At 39.2% G+C, this 27,917-nt stretch overlaps 1 protein-coding gene across 5 annotated transcripts in view; it reads right to left on the reverse strand.

Moving 5' to 3' along the window:
• Positions 1-27,917, reverse strand: part of wasf1 (WASP family member 1) — a 68,557-nt gene that overhangs the window by 25,691 nt on the left and 14,949 nt on the right. For 4 of the 5 annotated variants that reach the window (XM_005734452.1, XM_005734451.1, XM_005734448.1 and 1 more), the window contains exons 2-3: positions 7,497-7,651; positions 5,925-6,059 (exon numbers count right to left, since the gene is read on the reverse strand). In XM_005734452.1, the coding sequence (XP_005734509.1) occupies positions 5,925-6,059; positions 7,497-7,629 (268 nt within the window). In that variant the 5' untranslated portion in view covers positions 7,630-7,651. Of the gene's footprint in view, positions 1-5,924; positions 6,060-7,496; positions 7,652-17,024; positions 17,160-27,917 lie in introns of those variants that run through there. The other variant, XM_005734449.1, reaches the window with a different exon arrangement.

Genomic DNA, 27,917 nt, shown 5'->3' on the forward strand with positions numbered 1-27,917 from the left:
GTGTGTGTGTGTGTGTGTGTGTGTGTCTCAATTGATGAGTGGCCAAAATGCTCTCAAACCTTGAAAGAACTGTTCGAGGGTTAAGATTTGGTTTTAGGGTCCGTGTAGGAATTGGGATATGGGGTCCTTGCAGAGGCATAAGTAGAGTGTGTGTGTATACGTGTATGTGTGTGTATTAGGTCAAGCAACACCAGGTGCAGCAGACTCTGATCTCAGGATGTGAAGCTTCTTATCAGCAAGCCAGTGCTGGAAAGTTTATCTCCATCCCTCATATCTTTCTCTTAAACCGATAGCATCTGTCTAAAACACTTCAACTAAAGAGAGGTGAGGAAGTTCTTGTCGTTCACATACCCCTCCCTTCAGCTCCCCTCCTAGTTTCACGAAAATTATGTTTTCCCTCTTTCTTCATTTCATCCCCCTATCTCATAGACATGCAGTCCTATGCGCAGCAATACTAGATAAGAAAAGTCACAGGCCAAAGTGTCTTTTAGTATGCAGGCACGTCTCCCTCTGCTGTTGTACTTCAATGCAAATGTTGCCCTATATTTCCCCTTCTGCGCAGTTCTTCACACTCTTTCCTTTCCCTGATTCGGTTTTTGCTCCGTCTCTCCGCCTAAGCTTGTTTATTGTTTGTCCTCTGTCTTTCATTTTGTCCTTTAGTCAAATTTATCTAGAAGTTCTTCCATGTGCATAGAAAACCCTCATAAATTACAAGTGTTATGCACAGTTTTAGAGTAAACAGAGTGAGTCTTGTACTGCAGTGAGACAGACTGTTGCAGAAGAAGAACAAATAAAAGACACACGAAGTGCATGCCAACCATCTGAAATTCGTACTGGGACATCATGTTAGTATTCACAACTGCACTGTCAACTAGTGTGTACTAAGAAGAAAGTATAAACTGTTGAAGTCACCTTATCAGTTTGGGGTTGACTTCAGTAGGCTTTCACCACGGCTGCTTGCTAGTCATCACTCATAATGCTTTTGGGTGTGCAAATGCTCTTTTAGCATCTGCATAATTGTCTGAGTCTGCCTGAAGAAAAACTTTGTCACATGACCATGTCCCACTGGTTTCTACATAAATGGTGAGGCAGACCAGAAAAACCATCTAGTGCAAGAAATTGAATGCCTGGCAAATAAAAACATTTCATAATACAGTACTTTCAACACAAAAACAACACAAAACATAAACACTGACAGAATTATAGAAAACTGTCTATAATGTTACATTAAAATTAATAATTAAATTATACATGTAATTATGTCCATTTTTATTGCATTATTACTTGTTTTCTATTTTGTTTTTCCCCCCCGGTGTATCAGCCCTCACTTTTCAGCTGCTGAGGGCTGCACTTTTGCTTTCCTGTAAGCCTTTACCAGGGCTTTTATTCAAATCATCCATTCCTTCACAGAACCATTCATCCATCCGCTTATCCAATTCAGGGTCACAATGAGACCATCTTAACTGTCGTGGATGAGAGGCGGGATACACCCCATCGCAGGGTTAACAAAGAGAGACAAACAACAGCACATTCACATTTAGGTTCACCAATTCACCAAGCAAGCACATCTTTCAACTTTGGGACGAACCTAGAGTAATAATAATAATAATAACTTTATTTATAAAGCGCTTTCAAACAAAGTCAGCCAGAGGGGCCGATGGCGCGATATGGCAGCCTCGCTTCTGTCAGTCTGCCCCAGGGCAGCTGTGGCTACAACTGTAGCTTGCCTCCACCAGTGTATGAATGTGAGAGTGAATGAATAGTGGTATTGTAAAGCGCTTTGGGTGCCTTGAAAAGCGCTATATAAATCCAATCCATTATTATTATTATTATCATTATTATTATTATTATAATAAAGTGCTGTTCAACTATTTGACCTAGAGTAGACATAGAGAGCACCACACAAGCACCAAGAGAACATGCAAACTCCACACCGAAAGGTCCTAGCTAGGGTGGATTAGACCCAGAACCTTCTTGTTGTGAGCCAAGAAGTGCCACCATGGGGGATACATAAATATGTATACATAACAAAAGAAGAGGACATAAATGAGAAAAAAAAATCTGAACCCTCAATCTGAACATTATTTTCCCTGCGATTCTCAGGGATGTGTATACTATAGATCTGACCACTTGATACACTAAACACATTTAAACAGATGCTTCCTCTTACTATCTCGGTCTTTCCAGTCACAATGGGAAATGGAGACAAAAAAACAACAACAACAAATCGGAGCTTGGGAGAAAACAATTTAGCCTTTTTTTTAATGCTCTACCTTTATATACTCTGTACACATGTAGTACTTTGTAAAAGATAAAACGATAAAAATATGAGGAAAGATCAAAGGCAAGAACAAGAAAAGTGAGAGGAGTCAGGGAAGGTTAACAAGCAACTGAAAAAAACTGAAGTAAAAGAGAGAAAGGCAAATACAAAACGATCAAAAAAAATCATGTTAGAAAAGAAAACTGGTGATAGAGGAAATATAAACCATGTATAAAATAGGTACACAAGTAAACAGATGAGAAGTACTAATAGGGGAAGCGAGAAATGGAATAAGACGCCACATAAAGAAAAGTGCACAGGGAGTTGGGGTGGCTTTGTGGCCTTCCATAATGGCCCGCAGCCAGTGCAATGATATAACGGGGCCATTAAATAGGGGATACAGGTCATTAGTTTGGCTGGCTACAGTGATAGGGGGAAGAGAGCCTGACAGCACACAAATAGCATCCACGCAAGATGGAGGAAGAGCAGAGATCAATCAGAGAGATGAGAGTGAGGACAACAAAGACAGAGGGGTGCAGGGGGCAATGCAGACAGAGACGAAAAGGGGAGTGGCAACTGAGGTCTAAAGGGCAGAGTACCCTTTGAAAAGCCTGCAGGATGTGGGCAAGCTATGGGTGTGTGTGTGCGTGTGTGTGAGACTTAACATACTGTATATAAATTCATGTGATATAAAACTCTTTGACCTTAACCACTGCACCAGCAGTGGCACTGCATACATCACTATGGCCATTCCTTCATCCCACATTTCTCTGCGACCTTCAGCTGAACTTCTTTCAAGTCCCCTACTTTCCTTCACCCCTTTTCCTTACGATTTATATTGTATGTCTTTAAGCGGCAAAGCTCATTTAGACCCCTACAAGCTCCGTATGTACATATACACAGAAACAATAGGATGTGTCTGCTCGTCACAGGTATTATTAAACCAACATTTGCCATCCTCGGTGCGCAAAAGGTTTAAATTTAGCCCTTGGGTGTAAAAATACCAATTATGATTCAGTGAAAGGTGCTAATCTAACAAATTCCAAATATCTCATCTTATTTTAAGTACAGCTATAACACCATTAAGGTAACAGGGAGCAGTCATTATCACCCACCATTTATTTCATAAAGCAGTCATTCTCTTTCTGTCAGGTGCAGATTATGTATATTGGCAGAGTTGGCAGAAGTGCTTATTATGATATGTTATGCCTACCACAGTACACTTTTATGGTGTTTCCCTGCATCATTGCTAACCATGACCCCTCTGGTAAAGCTAATGTGAGATTGACTTTTTTTTTTTTTTTTAAACATACACTTTTTTTATTGTTTAAACCTCAAATCAAGAGTCTAAGAACTTAGACTCTTTGATGGTTCATTATTTAGACTACCATCACTATAGGCTACCCTGACCCGGGTGCCTGAGAACCATCACAAACAATTCAAGATCTGAAAACTTTAATATGAAAAACTCAATATTTCACATATTTACAAATCCTGTAATAATTACTGCAACACTGATTATGCCTGGCAAATTAAAAGTATTAGCACTGAACATGATGATAACTTAATCACAAATTACAGTATGTGTGCACTAAATTCAGTAGCACCAATTGCTAATAGCTCATAAAAGGTTTTAAATTGTCTCACAGAAACTTGTTGTGGTTTTGTGGACAGCATCTGTAAAATATAAGTGCACTCCTCTACCTTGCCTGTGCCCCATCCTCCACCCTATCTTTATTCCTTCACTGTCCTGATTTATGGTCCAATCCCTTTGTGCACTCATTCTCCTCTCCTTCACACCTCCTTCTCATGGCAACCACAAGGCGGAAACACACACTTGCCATATTACAAAGCAAGCTATGTGCTTACTCTAAAAGCATACAGTTGAACTGTGGTGTGTGTTTGACCATGAATAGGTAAAGAAAGAGGAAAGGGAGGGTCGTGTTTACAAAAACCCTAAAATCTTCGCACAACTGATCATCTTTCTGTTCATCTCCTGTGCAGTCATAGCATACTCGCTTAGTTTGCCGTTTATAACTTGATTTCACTAATCAGTTATTAACATATTACGAGAGAACAGTAAGTGTGGGCTTTTTGATTCAAAGACAACTTTCTCTTGGTAACAAATGAATACCGAGGAGCTGAACTGAGTGGGAAATCTCTGTAACCTGCAGAGGAGGCCATTTCAACCTGGCCCAGAAAATTCTGCGGTACAGTCCTTTTACACACCACTGGTTTTTGCTGCAGTGTCCTGTATTATGCACCCATCCCTCTATCCTTCCATTTTTCTTACTCTCCACCCCTCCAGCTCTCCCCCACCACCACCACCACACACTTAAACTGCAACTGAGCTGATTCTTATCCATTGTCTCTCAAGCCAATACTTTGAGCTAAAAGGGGATAAGTCAGGCTTGTATGTGAGGGGAGATAAGACCATGGACCACATGCACACAGCGAATAAAGACAAAATCATAATCACATATTTATCAACTCAATCACAGTAACATCACATGAACAGGAGCTAGTAATCTTTTACTTAAATGATACAAAGATTGACTTAGTTTTTTTCTTGGGTATTTCCCAAAGTAAATCCATAGATGTGTCTCTAAAATAATAAATATTTATAGTTCATACTCTGCAGGCTAAGACAGTGAACCTTTTGAGGAGTGCGTGTTAGCCCACACGTGTTTCCCCTCCAACCTCTGCACACAAAAACATCTCACTTCCCAGCAAAGACCTGCACAACAGGCTTCTACAATTAGATCACTTGCAATTATCCATTCAGCACAGATATTATATGCGGACATGCTCAGGATAAAGGGTGCAGACAGGATGGGGAACAGCTGTGAGGAGATGATGAAGGGAAAAGGTGAAAATGGTGTTGATTAAAAAAAAGAAGAAGAGTTTAAAGTGATTTGGTTAATGTCAAGGTATCATTGCACGAGTGGGAAAAGAAAGAGACCAAAGTGAAGATTGGAATGTGCAGTCTACCGTCTATCTGTGTTTAAAATAAAAACCTATAATTCTGCACAAAAAACGAACCAATTCATTGCCTTGTTTAACAAAAAAAAAAAAGTCTCTGGTTGCATTCACAGAAAAGTTATAAGTGAGTACAACTGAGTGAGCATTTTACCGTCTCTGTCAGTGACAAGGCAGCAGTTACAGTAGCATTGTGCAAAGCCGTAAACACACCGCTGGCCCACAGGAAATCGATATGGCGCCTTGGAGCATGGTATTATACTGCTATGATTCTCTCCCCTTTTAGGTTGCAATGCATTCCCCACTAGATACCCTATTGTGTCATCCTGCCTACCCTTTCTCAGGATAACCTAGATTACCTGACAGTCCCACAGATGATCACATTCCATTTTTGTTACTGCTAACAGAAGCTACAGTCTAACCACTGGATTTCTCCTCACATAAAAACTTTATTGGGTAAAGAAACTTTTTTTTATTACTGGCCTGGGTTTTCACCACCGGGAGGGTTGGAAAATTTGTGTTTAATATTAGTGGAGGAGATTCAGTTTAATCATCCAACAGGCACATTTACACATACACAGAGCTGTCTTACAGACACACAAATCAAAGTAAGAGAGACAAAATCAGAAATTCAAAAAGAATGGGATGTGGTGTGTGAAACGGCTCGTGTGGATACAACACTCACGTTCCTCTTCTTTGGGGTCCAGCTGTGTGACACTGATGGAGAGGCGGTCCACGCGCTCCTGCAGGGAGTTGACCCGGAAAGAAAAGGAGTGTGCTTCATTGAAGAGCTCTCCAAATAGGTCCTCTGCATATTTACCTAGGCACACACAGAATTGAAAAACAGAGATGAAAATAAGTACTGAAATGGACTGAGTAGCTTGATTAAATATATTTATTTTAAAGATATTAAGAGCCGAAAGGTATTCAACTGGTGGCTGTGGAGGTAATTTTTATGTAAAGTGAACTTCCTGTTGCACTTAAGAAACCAGATGAGATGATTTAAACTTTGTGACAAGGCTGCTGGAAACAACCATTAGAAGATCAGCAACAATACTCAGATAGGCTGTGGTGTTTAAATGACACTCAGTTTCTTGGAGTGTGTCTTCTGCATACCGTGGCTATAATGAGTGGGTATTTGAGGTACTGTTTCTTTCCTTTTGGCTTAAAACAGTCACTGTCCTCTGACAGTCAGATAACTGACGCTCATTGGCTAATTTCTCTTTTTTGGACCATTCTCCGTAAACCCTAGAGATGTTTGTGTGGGAAAATTGCAGTTTCTGAAACGCTCGCACCAGCCCATCTGGCACCAAAAGCAACACCACCTTTCACTTAAATCATCTTCCTTCCCCATTCTCTATTTTCCACTGAAGGCAATGGATTGTTTTGCAATTTTAAAGAAAAATGTGCAAATCTTCTCCAAAATTCAGTGGATTCCCTCTTTGTCTCTGTTCAACTGCTTTACCAGTTTTCATGGAATTTGGCACCATAGCTTTTGCATAGTTTTTCTGACAGACAGACAGACGTCTTTCCTTTGCCTGAGCTGTGCAGTTAATGATAGTAGGGGAAACACTGGCTCACTGGTGAGGTGGAAAGCCATTAGGGACATAAAGGTGCTGCCTGACTGCTTTGAAAGAGACGTAAGCATTGATGTGTGATAACAAAATTTAATTTAAAAAAAGAAAGAAAGAAAAAATGGTGTAGATTAAGCCAGAATGATAAAACTATTACTTTCTGCCAACATTTTCTTTATGCTAATACATTTCAGCCAGGTTCACTTATACATCAGCGTACATCCCAGTTTCTGCCCTACTAAATGTAGGCAGTGATTTTACATTATCACCCACCATTTATTTCATGCACTGAATTAATTTTTTAGCTTCTATAAAATGAAGTGGATTCATGCCATGGCCTGTGAGTCATAAACATATGCTGCAATATGCAAAATGTTTTCTCAAATTTCCCAGCACGAATGAATTCATCACAAACTATGGCGACCAAAATATACTGCGAATGAGATGATTTACACTCAGGCATGTTGGTAGATTTTTAGAGCACATACTACTTAAACTAGAATTGTGTACAGTGCAAATATCTCAGTCTTTAACTATGGAACAACCTCACTGCCAATATAAACAAATTTCATAAAAGTTATTATACTTAAAGGAAGCAAGTCTGTGTATGTATAGTGTGCCGTGTCTGTTTAAATTATGAAAGAACACATGTGTCTGTACACGAGTGTCCTCAGTTTACTGACTGAGGCTGCTGAGCTGGCGGATGACGTTGGCCAAGGAGATGTTAGTCACACATTCCAGCTCGTTCTTGATGTTTCTTGGCAGCACCGTGTGGCACAGGTGCCTGGGCTCGATGGTGCGCTTCACCAGCGGCATCCTTCTGCTGAGAAACCGCTACCTGATAGAGGAAGGGGGGGCAGAAAAAAGAAAGAATACAAAACTTCAGTGAATCAATTCTTGTCATAAATCTACTTTTGCTATTTATTACACCTTCAAATATAAGAGGTACAGAAAACGCAGTCTTCACTCACACCCCGACTGAGAGAACGAGAGAGATGGGCTGCAGGGTGAATATGAAAAAGGACACGTATAGAAATGGAAATAACTGTGGAAAAGGGTCTCAAGTAATAGAAAATGCAGAAAAATAGGACACAAGTAATGTTTTGACATTGCCAATAGCCATGTTGCCTCATCTGTTTCACTGACGTCCCGCTGTCTTGTTCTTTTCATCATGCATAGCCTGCATAACACACCTCAGCACTTTGTCTGCCCACTCAACCATGCTAATGGCATTAAGGCTGCACTGAGAGCTGCTAAGGCTCACATCTCCTCCTGTCAAACTAACACAAAAAAGAAGGACAGCTGGGTAAAACCACAGAACACAGCGATGATACACACCCACGACTACTCACTGTTGTGTCACCTAAAACACCCTTTCACCCCAAAAACTATACGAGAGGTGTTAAGCAGTACAAAGGTATAAAGTGTAACACGTGGAGTATGCTTAAAGTTCACTCCGTTTATCTTGGTTTGTCTTTGACTCATAACCTGCCGGTGAACAGGTTTTCTCCCACAAACAACCCCTCCCCTCCTGCTGCACCCAAACCAGGTCATTTCATTTCCCTATTAATACATTCACTATTAAAGCGCATGAGTGCAGTCATTCACTGAAGTTTATATCTTTACAAACACAGACAGGTGTTTGACTTTGTTTTTTATTCTTTATATTTAATAGAAACACTGCTGGGTAAAAGTCTTGATACACCCTACGTTTCTTTATATTTTTGCTAGGAAAATTAGAAAAATTTGGAGCAACGATTTTCTCAAAAACACTGGGAAATACACTGCATGCGGCAAAAACAGAATTTGAAGAATTCTAACAAGATTGAATATTTTTTATGACCGCCTTTAGTCTTCAGAACAGCCTGAACTCTCTTAGGCAAGCTTTGTTGTCATTTTCAAGAATAGCTCTCCAGGTTTCTTGAAGGACATTCAAAGCGCTTCTTTGGATTTTTGGCTGCTTTTTGTTTCGTTCTCTTTCAAGATGATCCCACACTGGTTAAGTAATGCTAAGGTCCAGGTTTTGGAGAAGCCAATCAATGACTGATCGTATTCCATGTAATAAAAAAGAGACCAGTAGCTAAACATAGCCATTCGCTAGCATGATACAAATTGCCATATATAGGAGTTATGAAAATAAGGAGGAAACAAGGACCAGCAATAGCAAGTAAAGAGGGCTTAATGCATGTCTCCCTTAGTGACCAATATGTGCAATTTCTTAAAGATCAAGTACTCAGATGAACCAGCGGACCAACTGACAGGTTTGGTAAATGGCCTGTATTTGTATAGCGCTTTACTATTCCCCAAGGACCCCAAAGCGCTTTACACATCCAGTCATCCACCCATTCACACACACATTCACACACTGGTGATGGCAAGCACTGACAGAGGCGAGGCTGCCAGACACTGGCGCCACCGGGCCCTCTGACCAGGTATGGACAGTGATTGACATGTGATGTTTCCAGTGCCCCAATATATTATTAGAAATGCTTCCATCATTGAGGAATAATCACAACTCTTCACTGTAACCATAGAAATGTAAGACCAGAATGTATCCTGGCTAAGGATGGTAAGATGAGAGCGAGAAGGTCCAGAAAAGACTGTGCTGAGGTGAGTCATCTAGGAAGCATCTTAAATGGGAGCATCAGTGTCCATAAAAGGAAAAACCAACAACATGTGCCTCTTTTATGTGTTGCTGAAATGGTTTGAAAGAAGAGTGGAAGTGATGTTAAAATGACACAAACCCAAACATGGTGCCAATCTCTGCCCACCACTAAAATAACAAGAGATCCTCTCCACTTCAGAGATCCTTTGAGTGTACACACACTCACCATCCTCCCCTCACTGGGAACAACTCTTGACACAATGGACACTTGTCAGAATCCAGATGTCTTCAGAATATCAAATCTACCTGCCAGCTGTTACTATGTTGACCTTTAACAAGCAGGCAGAGCAGTACTACCCAAAGTAGCATGTAGGAAGATCATCTTGAAATGCACATTTCCAAGGGAAACGCATGCCATAAACTATATTCTCATATGAAAAATATTTGCCACTTGAACATTTTGAATGTACATTCAACTCTGTTTAGCTTCTACTGGTTGTCAGACAACTGGCTCAAACCTAACCCAAATAATTCAACACCTAGTCTGAGGCTTTTTACTTTACTAAAGATTAAACAAATGAGCCATAAAATATAAATGAATTAATTCATTGCTAAGAGGCTCAGAAGTGCTGATAGGGCTAGGCAGATCATGCCTTTCTCCCGGCTTCTGGTCTTTGTGTTATGTAAAGCTGCCCAGCTGCTGCTGGCAGCTTTGTAAAGACTATGAGTCCACTTTTCAAAATGTCAAACTCTTCATGTCCAAAACAGTAATATTTGTCATCTTAATTTATAGTCTCTTCTGAAAATTAAGCTGCATCTCCCTAAACGTTCCTTGTCAGAACTCTTTAGTATGAGTGCTGTGCTCCTTAAAAAAATAACTCCATCTCTTATGCAGTTTTCACATCAGAAATCAATAACACATTTATTTATCTATCTATCTTTAATTCGTTTATGTGCAAAGTAAGTCACTTTAGATTGTATATACTCAGCATATCAGAGAGGTTCAGTGAGAAAATGGGCAGACACGCTCACACACAGACGTGCACACACACACACACACACACACACACTTTGTAACATGTGGGTTTATTTCAAAAGGGAAGTTAGTAAAAAAAAAAAAAAGAGTTTAAAAAAAGCTACATTTTTTTTAGTTATTAAAATGACCTGTGAAATTATAAAAAATACTGAGTTAAGTTAAATGAATCTGGGAGAAAAAAACAAATTCAATGAATTTAAAATACATACATACCTGGATAAAAAAAAACAAAAAAACAATAGGACACCAACAGTCTTCAATTGGCCTTCCCAGAGCACAAAACTCAACATTGCTAAAGTGTCGGATCTCCTTGAACAGCCAAAGAAGAGATCTGAACGTCTTTCAAGAAGCCTGGCGAACTATTCCTGACGACATCTTAAAATAAATGACAAGAAAGCTTGCCTAAGAGAGTTCAGGCTGAAGAAGTTGAAGAATAGAGATGGTCACATCAAATATTGACTTTCAAGCTTGGTAGAATAGTACAAATTCTGCTTTTGCCTTATATATTTTATTCCCTTATAGTAATTTTCCTGGCACTAAAAGAATAAAGAATAAACAAGGGGCTGCTCAAAACTAAAACAACTGTTAATTTATATTAAATAAATCAGAAAAGGCCAAGAGCCTATATGATTTTTTTATTTTATTTTTTTAAAATGTGTTGTCCTTTTAACAACCTTCCTTCTAACCAATCACAAGAGTTAGTTTTTTTTAAGCTGACAGAGAACAGGTTTGTTTAAAGGGGGGATTAAAAGCAAACAGTGACAGAATATTAAGTTTCCAGACAGCAGCGAAATAACACTGAGAAACAGGAGAAACAAACAATTTTTGGCAGAGGCGGGAGGCATGCACAATCTCAATATTAGTACTTTTATTTTCATCTGCCTTTTTAAACAAGTACGGCAAGGATGACAGACTTGATTTTGATTGTATCGAAAACAAAGCAGCAGTAGATAAAACCACACAAAAAAAAAAGCACAAAAAAAATAGATGGTAAGTGATAATACTGATCCTTCTTGGTGTGGGCATTTCAAATAGTAGACACTAACAGTTTTCTTTGCTCTCAAAAACAGATTTATGAACGATTTAAAAATACTCTGCTCAACGATTTGGTCAAACTGAAGCGGTTATGAATTCCAGTGTTTCAAAGTCACCAATAAAAATCAAAGTCAATGAAGAGATTCACTTCTCTTATCTAGCTTTAATCTTGTTTTCCAATAAACACGGACAGAAGGAGTGTTGATCTAGTACAGGCAGGCAAGGTTACTGCATTAACTTAAAATAAGTTGGCACATCATTAGTAAGTAAACACAGTTAACTTCACATTGCCTTGCTTTTCAGTCAGTGTCTTGCCGCACTGCATGAGCTTGGATTGTGATGAATGACTGCAGCATACAGTACATACTGCCTGCTGACAGGATATGAAATAATTTAGGACTGCCGTCCATGATGGAGGAAGATATTCTCTACCCACACATGATTACTCACAAACTGCTAGCACACACACTTTCATTCTGCGTTTTTACACTTACGTTTCCATATTATATGGTGGCATGATGATCTAAGTATATGACAGCATTGCTGCTGTTAGAATTTCTTCAGTCATATATACAATCTTGGTTGTGATCAAGAGATAAATTGGGAAAATATAAGAGAAGAAAAACAAAGAAGGGCTGACGGGACAACTGCAGGGCACTAAGCTCAAACATATTCACATTTAGAAAACTAACAAAACTATAAATATTGTCCTGAATGAGATAAGGGGTTTGATAACAGGTCGGTCACGCTAGAGTAAAAATTAGATGGCATCCTCCTTGTGACTAGGAAAAGTTGGTGGTTGTTTTGACATTGCATTGAAATGGTTCAATTCCTACAAAAAGTGCTGTAGTAACGGCATTACTATTTGCACGGGAACATCTAAATTTCTGTTTCAGAGCTATGAGGTTGTGGATAGACACTGAATATAAGTAGTTAATGTCCATTTCTGTGAATGTTGATGGCTATTTAATCACACTTAATGGCAAGATTATCACAAACAGGCTGCATGTAATTGCTAACTTGACCTCATTCAATCACAAACTGATAGCAGACTGACTTCATACTATTGCGGGTTCATTACAGTCTTGATTCACCAAACTCACTTTAAAGATAGCAACTGACTGCAAGTGGTCGCAGACCTGGTACCCAGTTTCAAAGGCAACGAGATCACAATTTCATTAAAGACGGTCACAGTAATTATGGTCATGCTGTGGCCTCCAAGCAGTTTTTCCAAGTGTGCCACAAAACTAACATTCAGATTAAATAAAGAACTCAAACATGGTGATTATACTCTGGAGTATAGAGACACTATAGACAGAAAATTATTCTTGTTATAGTTCTTCGAAGTCTGACTGAAGTTTGCCTGCAGGGCGCATGCATAGTTAGTGTAATGTAATGTAAAATCTCAGCATATGAATCAACCTAGATGCTTGCTCAGAGACTTGCACTGGGTGAAATTTACGTCACACAGGCCCAAGCAGAGCCCATAAAAACAGCTGCGTTAACGACAAACCACCGAATAGGAGATTTATTGAAACACCCCCCCCCCAAAAAAAAACAATACAAAACAAAGCAAAAAAGTGCTCAACACCCTGTTAAATAATGAATGCTCATCTTGAATGGTTAATCTTATGAAAAGGATTGAAGCATTTTCAAATCTGAGAGTCAACGGTGTGCATTTTGTGGGATAAAATGCTATAGGCATACGGATACAGTATATTTTGTTGTCATTCAAGCCCTGAGGAGATGATTGTCCTAAAACTGAAAGGCAAAATTGTAGGTTCAGCAGAAGAGATCATTTCTATGGAGAAAGTACAGTTCACACGACAGAAAAATTATTGTGTGTGCATTTTTCTGTTTCAGATTTGGTCTTTGTAATGTGTGGCATAAGCACAATGAGTTGCAAAATCTAAAATCTTGTAATTATCTTAGACTTTGATTCACTTTTACGTCTAAGTATCAAAGTATCGAAATAGTTTTCACACAAGTATTCTTAGATTTTTGACAATGCTGCACAATAGCTGTTCAATGAAAGAAACGTATGTAGATGACAAAACTGACAGCTCATATTAAGGAAATATTACACTGCTCCATTTTCTCTTTTATCTTGATTCAATCAGGAAGACACTGGATAGGTGTTTGAGAGAGTGCCACGGTCTCTCTATACTTTTTCTCTATTGGGATGATTACTACACATATACGCACACAACAAATTAACATTCATGTGATTTTACTTCCCCCCCCCATCCCATCTACGGACTAGTCAATCCCTGTCAGCACACCCTTTGGCACTCTGCTACTACTTTTATGGCTCATTCATCTTGATGGGAGGGCGCGGGGGGTGCTTCCCGCTGTCACCTATCACCATAGCAACAGCTGCAGTGGGATGTCATCGGTCACTTTATAATATCGCACGTTAGGCGGGGGGCAGGAAAAGGGAAGAGGAAGTGAATGGGTCAAGATCACAGTGACACTTCACAACAACGATAGCACTTGATGAATAAATGCAATATGAGTGGGAGAACAAGCCAGAGATCAGGGATTGCTCATCCATTGTGTACAGGCACAAAGTGGGGTGAGGGACGGCACATGCCAGGAGAGAGCTAGGGGCCTCCTCTGGTGCAGCTCGTTGCACCCGAACAATGAGTCCAACTGAAGGCTCTAATGAATCCTAATGGAGTATTTACTCACTCACACTGCAGCACAATATAGCTCCCGACCCCTCAATCTGGAGCTAGTCAAAGACCTTTTATGTGGAGGGTTTTCAGAACTGCCAGACTACACCATCAGATACACTATGAGATAAGAGTGGATAAAAATGTAAGAGAAAACAAGATGATTTTTGTGTGTTGGTAAATTATACAAGGAATTTTAAATGAATACAAAGAAACCTCAGATAAGACAGAATTTGCATTTCTTTACAAAAAAAACAATAAAAATCCAGCGTTGATCCAATTTGCTGAGTCTTAGTTTGCCATTAGTAGCTGCATCAGAGTAGTTTGGGGAAAAAATAAATATATATTTAAAAAAAGAAAGAAATATTTAAAATAAATAAATAAATAAAAATCACAAGATGACTAAAGTAAGCTGCGATAAGGAAGCCAGCCAGTGGTAAGGAAAGCAAATTGCCTGGGTCTCAAGAGAGATCTCATCATTAAGTGATGTAAAATTCATGGTCTGAACTCTGATTTTTCTGCTGGATCACCATGAAACAGAATCCAACACAAGGCACACATAGAGAGTCTGCATGCGCTCATGCACTGATTCTAAATGTAACTTTTTTGAAATTTCCAAACAATATGCAATTTCCTATTTCATCCACAAGCGTACTGACCTAAGTACGAAGAAAAGAGAAATATTTGGATCCTTTTTGTTAAAAAGATTTTTTAACAGTTGATTTCTAGGATTAACAGTTTGACTGAGCTAGTATGAACCTTGGTTGATGTTTGTTGGGGGGGTGGGGGTGGATAAACAAAATGTTCATTCTACTTTCATTCAACTTAACACTTCCCTATGACGTGATCAGTATCCTTGGAACTGTAGGTTGCAGTAACAGCATGGTATTGAGTAAAATCCAAGCTATAATTAAAATCTACGCACCGGATGAAACCTCTGCATTCCTAGTATGCTAATAAAAAACATCTTTCATCTGTAAAATTACACATAACACTTTTCTATTTCTGAAGCAACATAATTCAGTACTTCTTCAGACCATCCTATTTCTGCCATCACATTAAATGCACAGAAAAGAAACTGCAATTGAGTTAGTATCTACATGCTGACATCCAGTCACCTGTGGAGGTCAACAATTTAGCTAATGAATCTGGCGTTCTAAATCCAGCATAATAGTTATACCACTGGCACCATCTATAGGTGTACGCCTATATATGGTGCCATCTAGTAGGAAACAAAACAAAACTCTCATACTGAAACTGAACCAATCTGTTAGACTCTGTTTTGCAGATGAATCCTCTTCAAAAAAAAAAAACAAAAAAAAACATTAGCAATTTCCTGTGTACTGATGTTTCCAGGGAGGATCTTTGCCAGTTAAGGCACTACTTTGCGCAGGAAGTATAATGAGGGATTTCTCGTGCTCACTGCACAGATCTACGATTTCTGTGTCAGTGACATCTTACTTTCTTTTTGCATTGATCCTGCTGCAAATTAAAAATGACAAATTAGCAAGATAGAGTGTGCTGCTAAGCAACAGCCATAGTGACATGAGCATTCGAATGAATGGTCATGACCAGGTGTGTTTAAAACTAGCTACAAGTTTGATTGGTGCAGCTCATAAAGTCTGTAGACAAGTCTTAATAGATAGACCAGTCACTGCAACCAGCCCTTGGGATTTAAAAATGCAGCTTCAGAGCATTTTGATTCTTACAGCTTAAAAATTAATGCATTTTCTGTGTCAAATTAGCCTGAACATTTTGTCCTTTGTTCAGTGACTCTGGGAACTACAGCTGTATTCTTAGAGTTCTCTATGAACTAAGAACAGCTGCAAACATAAAACACGGGCATATAATCAGTGAAGCTGGCACAGCCTCAGCAAGCCAATGGCACTGGGTTAGGAGTTCAAACTGGCAACGCTTAATAACAGCTGGTTTAAGTCAGTAATGCAGATTTGCAGTGCAAGAAAGCTACTGCAGTTCATTTTCCAAAGAAAACATAGGCAAATAAAATAACTGGGCAAAGCTGAGCTCAAGCTCTATCAACAGGTCTGTTTCCTCCTTTAGCCTATTTAAAAAAAACAAAAAACATTTTTAACAGCTGCAGAGGTTAACAGGAGCAGTACTATATCTGGCTCATCATCCAGCTATTAATTTTTTAAATGCCATTTGTTGTGACTGAAATTCTCTTTGCAACACATTTTTAAAGCAGCTGAAATGTTGTTACATTTTTAACATAAAGAATAAAATTCTGAATTCACTTTGTTCTTTAGGCAGTAAAGTAAATCAGAGGGTACAGAGATGGTACAAAAAGACAGATTTTTTCAAATCAGTGATAAAATACTGAAGGAAAGAGGGCCTAATGTTAAAATCAATACCACTGAGGATTTATTAGGTGACCTATCTAAGCCGGACACCTCCCCTTTAACCAGAGTGTCCAGGGTTTAATATGCTTCAAAGAAAGTGCTTATCAGATTATAGAGAATCAAATCTTGGGGTTAAGAGCCTGCTTCAGACAACTTTTGTGACATTCTGAAACAGAAAAACCAGCGAGTCTGATGCAAGATGCCTACAGACTTATAAAAAGAGTGCCTGTTCAAGCAACCCCCTATTAAAGCTTTGCTGCAGTTGGTGGGAACAGACTGTCAAGCCTGACAGATGAGGTGAGTAGCCAGAGGAGCGATCATATGTACAAAATGAAACAAAATGCACAAATACCCTGAAGATGTTGCAATCTTCTGACAGTAACCTACGAGACCGGTGGAGTTTCTCATCAAAGCATGTATTCAAATAGCAGGCCCGCATCACAAGAATAACCGCATACATGCATCAGCCCCTGCTCCCCACCCTCAATTCTTCAACTCACCCATCACAGCAGATCACGTTGGCAGAATATATCATGGCATGCGCCAGTGTGTCATCCTCCCAATTAAAATTATGCATCAGCAGACCCCCATCCCCCTTCTGGGGTGAGTTGTCACCTTGCAGGCCCTCACCAGCATGGTGCTATAACACACAGACACATAGAGACCTCTTGTTGTCGGGCTATAAATACACCTGCAGCACCAGTGCTGTCACTTTTGGCTCACACAGATATGCTAACTAGGTTTGCTGGTAGTGGGAAACTTTAGAGTGCTTGTGGCAAGGGATAAGGGAAGATAATAAGCTTATTTCCTCGTCTCAATAACTGAATTTCTGACTGCACCATTTCTCATGTTATCCTGTCTGATATGCTGTATTACTTGCAGATAAACAAAAGCTTTTCCTCCATAGTGGTGCAAACTTTATTTCAAACTGAAGGCTTCCTTGGTGGTTTTCCCCTCATCTGAGCTCAGCTGTTTGGACCCCGGGTCAATCTGTGGACTTTTTTCATGTACACTTAAGCAAGGCAGTCATTTACCATGATGCCCTGCATATCCTTTTGATCAAGGTAAGCATCTTGGAACACTGGTATTCAAATGATACATATCCACTCGCTGGCTGACTTTCTGAGCTGTACTGATGCTGCCTGGTAGCTGTGAACAATTTTCAAGAGTTGTTTCAAACAACAACAAAAAACTGCAGTTTGTGTTTGTTAAGAATTAACAATTTCCATCTAATATAACATTGAATTGATTGTAAAGGTCTTGATAATAATCAATAAGTAATTGAACCGTCAAGCATAAACAATTTCTAATCTTGAATATGCACATAGGCCCAAAAAAACCCTCCAGATTTTGTTGTTTCATTGGTTTTGGCATGTACTACTCCCTTTACAAAATAGCGGCTGTATAATGGGTTCCTTAATCCGCCACACACACACACACACAGAAATACACACAAACTGCTGTGCAAGTTGTTCGCCTGCCAATGATGCAATTAAAGGGAACTCGTTCTAGCCCGCTCTAGGACCTCAACCACAACTGCCCCTAAAGGATAGCAAAGAACCGAAACGTTCCTGTCATCAAGCGTTATCTGTCGGTGCGCTTGTGAAGAGAAGTCACTGACTCAACAGTGAGTTTCCGTCCACTATTCTTTACATTCAAAATCTTATTCAATGAAGAACCTTACACTGACTGAGCAGCTGGACACAGGCCACATTGTGATTGGTTACAAAGAGATTTGATCCCTTCGGACGTTCATTTAGCAAACATGCTTTATCCTACTGTAAGACGTGCACAACTAAATATTCATGGACATCTGTGTGCCAGCGTCAATGAGTAAAGTGTCTGATGAACAACCAGACTCAAAGAAGTTTATCTGCTGAGTGCACAGAAACCCACTGGTATGAATAATGAAAGCCCGCTGCTCAATTATAAATGTCTGCATGCTTGCACTGTGCAGCTGCGCTTGTTTGGCCTGTGAGGGAAATTTCATTATACTAACTCCCTTGTTGTTCATACAGACATGAAGGACATGCACACACAGTTACCAGAGCAGCCACCCCAGTCAACTTAAAACTAAAAACACTAACATTTAAAAAGGAAAAAAAGAAAGAAAAAAATTACCAAAAACTAGAAGCACATACAAATTTACAAGCCCAACACAGAGTAGATATATTTGATCCAGCTTAAAAGCTGGTTGGGAGGGCAAAATAAATAAATCAAAACCATTTTCTCACTTTGGAGAGTGAGAAAACGTTAGACATTAAAATAAAAGGCATGTGACCCGATTAATTTTACATTTTTGTTGCCTTAATATTGACTGGCCATTAGTAGGTAGCCAGTTCCTGTAGAGATCCACTTCCCTGTAGTCCGATTCCTTGGAACCGTTAGTCTGCCTGCCTCTCAATCTCTCTTATCGGTTCTTGCACTCTTGCTACGATCTTGCTCCTCTGTGACGGAGGAAAATAGTGGCACAGTTTACAGTGTGGATATGGAGATTACTTTTAATTTAATTGCAAAAAAGGACGAGTGCCTTGGTAAAGCAGGAGCACCTACACAGCTAGCACGCAAACGCTAAGCTAGCCAAGTGAAGTTAAAGCTGAGTAAATGCTGAACCGCCATTCGCGGTGAAGCCAGCCACTGCTGAACTTCAACACGTAATAAACTAATGATCAGTCAGACTGCAGCCTCTGTTTCTACCTGGTCATGTTTCTACAGTCGAATCACCGTGACGACGCTTTGAAGTCCCTTTGTGCTGGCTTTAATCTTTGATTTATGCTCTTGGCTTTGGGTTCATACTTAAATACTAAGAGAAAGATATACATGTTCTCATGCGGATAGGGATTTGTGTTGGTGTGTGGGGCTGTAGCCTGTAGGTTTATATTGTTAAATGGTTATTATGAGACAGTGTGTTTCAGATCATTTTACAGAGTAACATAAAAGTAACGTAACGAGTCATATAACGAATGTCTTTCTCCTGGTGTAAGTAAGTAATGTACTGTATTACTTTTAAGTGTTCTGTATATGTGTAATACCTTTTTTACTTTACCTTTTTTGAGTAATGACCCCACACATCACAACAAAGAGGGGAAATACCTCTAACATGCACAAACATTCGACTAAGCGACACATAATTAAGTTGTATCAGTGTAACAATGTAATGTCTTTGATGTGCTGCGTAGAGATGGTGGTGACTGATAAATTATATCAACAATGGAATTGGAATCGCAACATTCTTATCAATTCTCATCTGTTTGGATGGTCTCCAAACGTCACATTTTAGTGATGATAGTCACTCCTACAGAGCTGAGCCTAACTCTATGATTTCCTAAATAATAACAGTGATGATGCAATAAGATGACAATGACATAAAAAATAATCAACACCTAGCAAGAGCTGTTGTTTTATGTTTCACTAGTGCAGCTCTCGTTCAAGAAAAAGCTAGATCAGAACAGTCCAGCTGTCAACAAAACACACCACTGATTAGACCTACCAATATTTGGTTGGAATCCTCAACACTCTTGAACTACAATCCAGATATAAAACATTATCTGGCCTGGTTTTCCACACATAGGCTAACATTTATTCTCACACAGCACACATTTGGACTACTTTTGGCACCTCGGGCTCAGTTTGGTTGTCACATTTCGATACACAATGCTGTGGGGTGAAGTCTGACAGCCCTTGGAGGTCCCCTTACGGGCTGGTGTGCCATACGGTTGAGTGTCATGCCATTTCACAAGCTGCATCTCTGACTGTTGTAAAAGTGTCACAGTAAACAACATTTAGCCAAAATATAGACATCCAAACAACTTCAAACTCGACATCGCACTTCCTTGGATCAAAAGCAAGACAGATGCCAAGTGAGAAATGGATCAATTGTTGGGAAAAGTGAAGAACAGAGACACCCACCCACCCAACAGATTCTTGCTTTACTAGATTACTGGTCAAGTAAAGCAGTTCCCTTCGGTTCAGAAACCCAGGTGCTGCTTTATTTCTTTTCAGCATGTCATTGTAACACCAAGGCTTATTCTCATCTTCTCTAGTGTTGGTCTCATTCTTTTTGTGACTTCTTGAACTCTTCTTCTTGTACTAAAGACATAATTTTAATATTCTTTTACAGTCTTTTTATGTTTCACAGTTTCAGACAATGAAATCACTCACTGATGGTAATATCTGCTATAACGTCGTCCTTGACGTCTGCACAATTTGTGGAATGGGAGAGCAAGACTGTCTCTCAAATGGCAAATCCAAATCTCTTTAGAAAAAAAAAATTAAAAGGTCATACATTAGCTTTCTAAGAAATAAAGTCATGACAAATTTGAAAAATAGTTTTATTTTTTGTGCATTTTGTCATGTTGTTATATTTTTAAAAAAAAAATGTATGCCAAGTCATTATATTTACTCCATCTTCACTATTCATAGTTTTGTTTTGAAGATTCTTTGTGAAAGAAGACTGACATGGTTTCTTTAAAAACAATATTGTGCAAAAGTTTTGAGCCGAACCTCCTATCTTTATATGTTGCTTCCAAGGAGGCAGACTTTTTCATTTGGTCTTGAGAAATAGTTCTCTAGACTTTGAGGGTCTTTCAAAGTTTTTCTTTGGACTTTGAACAAAAAACAAAACAAAACAGGATCTTCTTTGATCATTCATACAATGCCAAAGTGTCTGACTGGCAACAACTTTATTTTTCAGAATGACAATGATGCCTATGGATTAAAAACTTACCTGAACAGAAAAAAAACATCTGCCATGAGTTGCCTTTCCTAAAGCCTGGACTTCAACATTATTAAAGCAGTGTGCGATCATCTTTGAATGTCCTTCAAGAAGCCTGGAGAAAGCCTTGATGAATACTTAAAGAAAATATAAGAAAGTTTGTCTAAGAGAGTTCAAACTGAGTTGAAGAATAACAGTGGTCATGCCAAATATTCACTCTTAAGCTTATTAGAATTGTTTAAACTGTTTTTGCCTTATATACCATAAATCCATTTATGTTTTCACATGTTTCAATAATTCACTGCTGCTATTCTAGGAAAATGGATGTCTCAAGACCTTTGCAGAGTACTGTACACAGTACCACGCAATGTATAGCTCATGTATAGCTGTGTGCCCTTTTTAAGGTATCTTCTTTATGAATAAAATTGGACAGACTTTCACAGAAGAACCATAACTTCTTCTGCAAGTTTAAGGTTTTCTGAGCTCTGTTCAGAAATAGAGGGTCTCCAGACAAAGAGAGAAAGAGAAAAAGGGGGGAAATATGAGGTGGGCTGAGAGGGGGATGCTTGCGGCAGAAAAAAGAAAAAGCTGTGTGGGTGGTATCGGGGGAGAAGGAGAGAGATCATCTTTTCTCATTGAGATCAATCCCTGAGTCTACAACAGGGCCTCTGTGTTCTAGGGCAGAGAGGAGAAGTAAAAAAAAAAAAAATCTGGACAGTAGAAGCTAATATTTCATTGATACTGCAATTTTTCTCATATATTGCAGTACAGTAGGCATTGTTATTCAGTACTGTACAACATACCAATTCACATTCATTTGACTGAAATAAATACCCCAGGGGGAGAACAAGTCAGAAGCAGTTCTTCTCAAAATAAAGTGACATGAATCACAAGATATGGCACCCTGCTATGCTGCGCCTGCGCCTTAAGCACTCACATTTTCATGTTGATCACTGCATCACACCTCTATCTACCTACCTCTGGTGCAAAAGTCCAAATTCAGCACACTATAGTTGAACTGTTCTTCTGTCAATTCCCTTTGATCTACATCTAAGAATGCATCATGGTCTGAGACTGAAAAGACAAGAGGAGGTTTGTAAAACAGCTTGGAGGCAAAGTGTATTTCAGTCAGTCTCTCCTGCACCACTGCCTTGAGTACAGTGAGATGTGTTTAAATAAGGCCAAAAAAAGTCTTTAACTTCCAAAGTTTATATAAATATTTTTTTTAAATTTACATAATAAAAACCAAACAAAACAACCAGTTCCATAATTTTTTTCCTATGCAAATTTCATATGTTGAGACAACCTGAGACATACACGCACAAGGCACACCTACCGTGAACCAATGTGTTTGTAAATACAACAATAGCAACATCCATTCAAGACCATTCAACGAACCCAGTAGCATTTGGCAGGAATTGCGAAATGGTTATATGAGAGAAGCAAGAGGGAAATCAAGGCAGATTTGTGGTCTAAACTAGACCGATCAGACAGTGCCCAGAGCAGCTGTGCAGACCTCTCATGGGCTGTCTTGTGGCTGTGTGCAATGTCAGTGTTTGTATCTGTGCATGAGAGATGATTCTGAGAATATGGCGCCTGGAGACCAGAACAATGATGGTTAGTGAAGATGCCCTTGCTGTGAGGAGGCTTAAGGCGGCACCAGTGGTACAGAACAGCAGGGCTGACCACTGGGGTGATATCAAGTGCTCATTTGAGCAAGCTCTAACTGATTCAGCTAACTATAACATTTTCTAATGATACATTCCTCAAGCAAGCATGCCATGAGCTGCATCCTCTTTGTTCACACTGTAGCTTACCAAAACCAGGGACGGTCAACTAGTGTTGTGCCATGTCATATCAAATTTATATGTGAAATAAAAGTGTCGCAGCAATGACATTGCGACCCCAAGTGTTCACGTCCTCCAGTACAAACAATGAGATGAGCCAGGGATGTCTGAGATCAGGCATGTTGCAGCATGTTGCCTTCCTCATCCTGGCTCTTCCAGAGCTTTCTTCCCATTATGAGAATGCACTGTCACCAAGTGCGTTCTCATAGCGGGTCATCTGATTGTTGGGGTTTTCTCTGTATCACTGTAGGGTCTTTACCTTACAATATAAAGGGTGTTGAGATGACTGATTTGGCACTATATAAACAAAATTTATTGAATTGATGCCCTTCCCAACACAACCCTGTGTCTCCTGCCAGTCTCAAACTGAGTTGTTTGTAATGCAAATTTGCAACATACTTCTCCAACAGCTCTGGAAAATACACTTCATTTTGCTTGCACAAATAAATGCTTCTGCTTGACAACTGCATTCCCCAATAAAACATCACCATTTTTTAAAATTTCATCATGAATATCAATATTGCACATTTCCTTTAAATATCTTGATATAATTTTGAGCCCACCCCTACTGTCAGTCTAATTGTGACTTAGAAATAAATAATCAGTGTTTAAATATAATTTAACTGACTTACCAAAAAGAAGTGTCAAGTTACTTGACACCGTAACATAACTCACTCACTGCTGACTTGCATTTGTGTAAACAACTACAAAGAGCTACATGGGTCAGTATGACTTGGGTCAAACACTAATTGAGCACCTTGAAAGTGTAACTAGTCATTAAACAGATGTAAAACAAAAGGATATAATAAACTACAGTATCAAATACATATCTTAAACCTAAAAAATGATAGTAATAGGTGGTCCTACAGTAGCAGCCAAGCAGGCAGAGGCCAGTCACTGCCCTTTAGGCCCTTTTCCATATATAGAAACAGTTTGCTCATTAGGGGTCAACAGGTCAGCCGCAGGCATTTTTTGACCTGTGCCTTCTGATATCTCATGACCACCACACTGGCTTCCTCCACCTTATGCACACGCACACATTTAATCCTGGACGATTTTAAAATCCCTCTGCAAGTCAAAATGGTAGATGCTAATCGAGACAACTGGGTGGGAGGAAAGAATGAATCTCTACAGAAAAAAAAAAGAAGCTAAAGCAAATTATAAAATGTGGTCTAACAGGCTTGTATTAACAGTACTATAGAAGATTTGACTCAATTAAGGCTTTGGTCATTCACTTACTCTGTCATTACATTGAATAATGGTAATCTCCAGGCTTACCAGGCAGTTTTTCCAAGCAATGAGAAGACATTTTTATATTATGGCAGACTGTTACTTAAGGTGTCTGCATGATTCAGTTCACTATATTCAGTGAATAGGAGCGCTTGTGTGCATGCTGGTCTACAGACACAATCCTGTCTTCCATCTGCATCCACACACATGGACACACATACACACACAAGTCATCCATATAGATTTGATCATTAGATCAAAAAAAAAAAAAAAATCCAGTTTCTTGTCTCTAGAGAAAGCAATACGGGTGACAATGGTACAAAGATGAGGGAGACAAAGCACCTCTTGGTCCCTTTTCTCCCTCTTTCTTTTGGCTGTCACCAGGCATTGTGAGGCTCTCTGCTCGTCTCCTGTTGGCACATCTTGAAAGGGAAGCAAAATCCAATTCTTCCGACAGGTAGAAAGCCCCTGACTTGCGTATTCCCTCTACCTGTTTGCTTCTGGGGGTTTTTTCTCTTCTTATCGGTGGGCATATTTCAAGCCTCTAGTCTCCTCAGCCGCAATAAGTGAGGCTTGCGTGTGTGTGTGTGTGCGTGTGTGCGTGTGTGTGTGTGTGTGTGTGTGTGCGCGTGTCTACACAGGCAAAAGTAACAGATGAATAAGAAAGAGACATAATCTATAGTAGCCGTTATCTCTGCTCCCACACGATTCTTTGTTATCTATTACGGTTGGTCAAACTTTGGCTTCTCTGCCACCCTCCTCATCACTGCACCCCTGAGAGTGTGTGTGTGTGTTAGGATATCTGAGACACCCTGCCCTTGTCAATCATAGTCACCACTGCATCATTCGACAACCCAGAGCTCTCGATGCTCCTCTGCTACTAGATAAGCACTTCCTAAGCTAAACTAATAGTCCAGCTCTCCCTCCCACACATAAGAGCCCTTCACTTTGCAAACATAGAAGTGTCTTCCGCCCCTTAACAGATATGCAGGAGAAATTCAGGAAAAGAGGCCCCCTGCAGTAAATACACTACATATATTAATCAAGTAAGCTCAGACTCAGGAACAAGGTTCGTTAAACTCCCCAATGCATTTTAATAATTTGTGATCCAAATCAAAGCCCGGGGAAGTAAGTTTCTTCTATTTTCTATAACTAAGCAAAATTTGGGTATTTGCAAGGAATAATAAGACATTCAAGTTAATGCACTCTCTCAACAGCATTTCGACTGAACAGCTTGATGGTTAGTGGAAAATTTTCTAGAACGGCACCAACTACTGCCTGTGTTTACTTTGGCAAATTTTGTGCCTTTTTACAGTGAAGAAAATGCTAACACATGCTAGCATGTTAGCATGTGGCTGTGAGCGAGCCTATGGTGCTGTGCCCATATTGCACATGCATGAAAGAGAAGATCAGGGAGGCTGACTGGCCAGTCACCAGTAAGAGCCGAGAACACTGGCAACTGATTCCAGACTAAGTTCTCACCGGCTCCGTTTTGAGAATAACCACCGTTGCCAAGCAGCAATAAGGAAATTATATTCATGCAAATTAGTTGCATGCTGTGCGTCAAAGGTTTGCATGTTTGTTGAGGTATTTCCCCTGTTTGTTGTGATCACTGTTAGAGTCGTTACTCAAAAAAAGTCATCATTACACATATTACACAAAACGCTTTTCTTAAGGGTAATGCAGTACGTCACTTAACTACTCCTGGGAAAATGTAATTTGTTATAGTACTTGTTAAATTACTTTCATGTTGCTCTTTCATGTTACTCTTTAAAACAGCTGAAACACGCCATCTCATAATCGCCATTTAAACCTGAGGCTACAACCGCACGCACCAACACAAATTCCTAATGAGTACACACATCTCGAAGATCTTTCTCCTGGTAGAATACAAACCTAACCGCACAAAGCAAAGATGCACAAAAACAAGCACAAAAAAGCAATCGTCACATTGAATCTGCTTTAGAAAAGGGAACAGGTAGAAAGAGAGGCTACAGCCTGACTGCTCATCTGTTTGTTACTTGTTAAGTTAAGGGTCTGGCTGCTGGGGTCGGCAATCACTAAGCTTTTACTCTGGGTTCTTGCCTAGCTTAGCTTAGCATGCCGACCTAGTAGATGCTTGCAAAAAAACAAACTTGTGTTAGCAGCATAATGCGGTCGTTTCTTTCCTGGATGCAGTTTTCTACTTTACCACGTTACCATTTATCTCGCCCTTTTGTGCAATAAACATAAACGTGCATATCCATGCTCTAGACTGCCTCGCTATTTTCCTCCTCTGACTTTCGAACTGAAAACAGCTGATTATAGTGAGAGTGCAAGAACTGATAAGCAGGATCAATAGACAGGCAGGCTAATGATTCAAAGGAATTGAACTACTATGAACTGGTTTTCTACAAGAACCGCTTCTCGATTCCAATCTCTAATATGCTCTCTGTTTCAGTTGCAAGGAAAAAAAAGCTGAACATTGAAAAAAAATATAATAACAATAACAATAATAAGGTGTGAACAACTCTATGTTTCCACTCTCTTTTTTGATATTAAAAATTAAAATAAATAAATAAATCAGGAAATGGGATTTTTGACCTTGTCAATGAATGATAAACCTAAGGGTGACAGGTTTGCAACAACAAAATACAACAACTCACGAAGTAAGCATGTTAGTCTTAAGGAAAGCAATGAAACCAGTGACTCTTTTAGAATCAAACCGTGATAGTAATACACTGACAATATAAACTTATCTTTTAAATTTGATAACTTGAATTACTTAAATACATTTTTAAAGATTAATATGGTTTAACTTATATAGGAACTAATTTTATTTAATTTAAATCAGAAAAATAATGTTATGAAAACCTTGAAATAAATTTGATTCCTCCCTGCTTGTTGCAGGTGTCACCGCTATAGAAAGTGAGAAGGTAACTGTCAGGTGTTTGCAACAGCTAAATACAATAAACAACTCACCAAGTAAGCATGTAGGTTCTAATGAAGGCAATTAAACTAGTCATGCTTTAGACCATAGGTGTCAAACTCTGGCCCGTGGGCCAAATTTGGCCCGCAGCCTAATTACATTTGGCCCGTGAAGCCATACCAAATTACTATTAAAGCTGGCCTACTGGTATTATACAGCTAATATATATATTGTTTAGTATTAAGCTTTGCTTGTTCCATATTCAGTTTTCCAGCAAAACTTATTTGAGTCCATAAGAAAAGATTCATTCTTATTTTCAATAAATATTAAAGTTAGCCCGCGACTTTGTTCCAGTTTTGAATTTTGGCCCACTGTGTATTTGAGTTTGACACCCCTGCTTTAGACTAAGACCTTGATGGTAGTATAGTGGCAATTTAAAATAAGCTTTTAAATTAAATAACTTAAACGAATTAAATAGCTCAATTGGCTGAAAAAAAAAAAAAACTGCAAATATTCTTTTTTTTAATTAATTATGCATTGGGAAAATTATATATAAAGCTCTAGGCAACATGTGCCCTTGTTTCTTCTGCTTCCTCTCTGTTACTTTTACTCTCTGTCACCTTTCCTTGCACTCACTTTAAATCTGATCAATCCTTCAGACATGGCTGATGTACAACTACGACTTAATGTTGAC

This window comes from Pundamilia nyererei, unplaced genomic scaffold, assembly GCF_000239375.1.
Source record: "Pundamilia nyererei isolate P.nyererei 1_Seehausen unplaced genomic scaffold, PunNye1.0 scaffold00058, whole genome shotgun sequence".
Classification (NCBI taxonomy): domain Eukaryota; kingdom Metazoa; phylum Chordata; class Actinopteri; order Cichliformes; family Cichlidae; genus Pundamilia; species Pundamilia nyererei.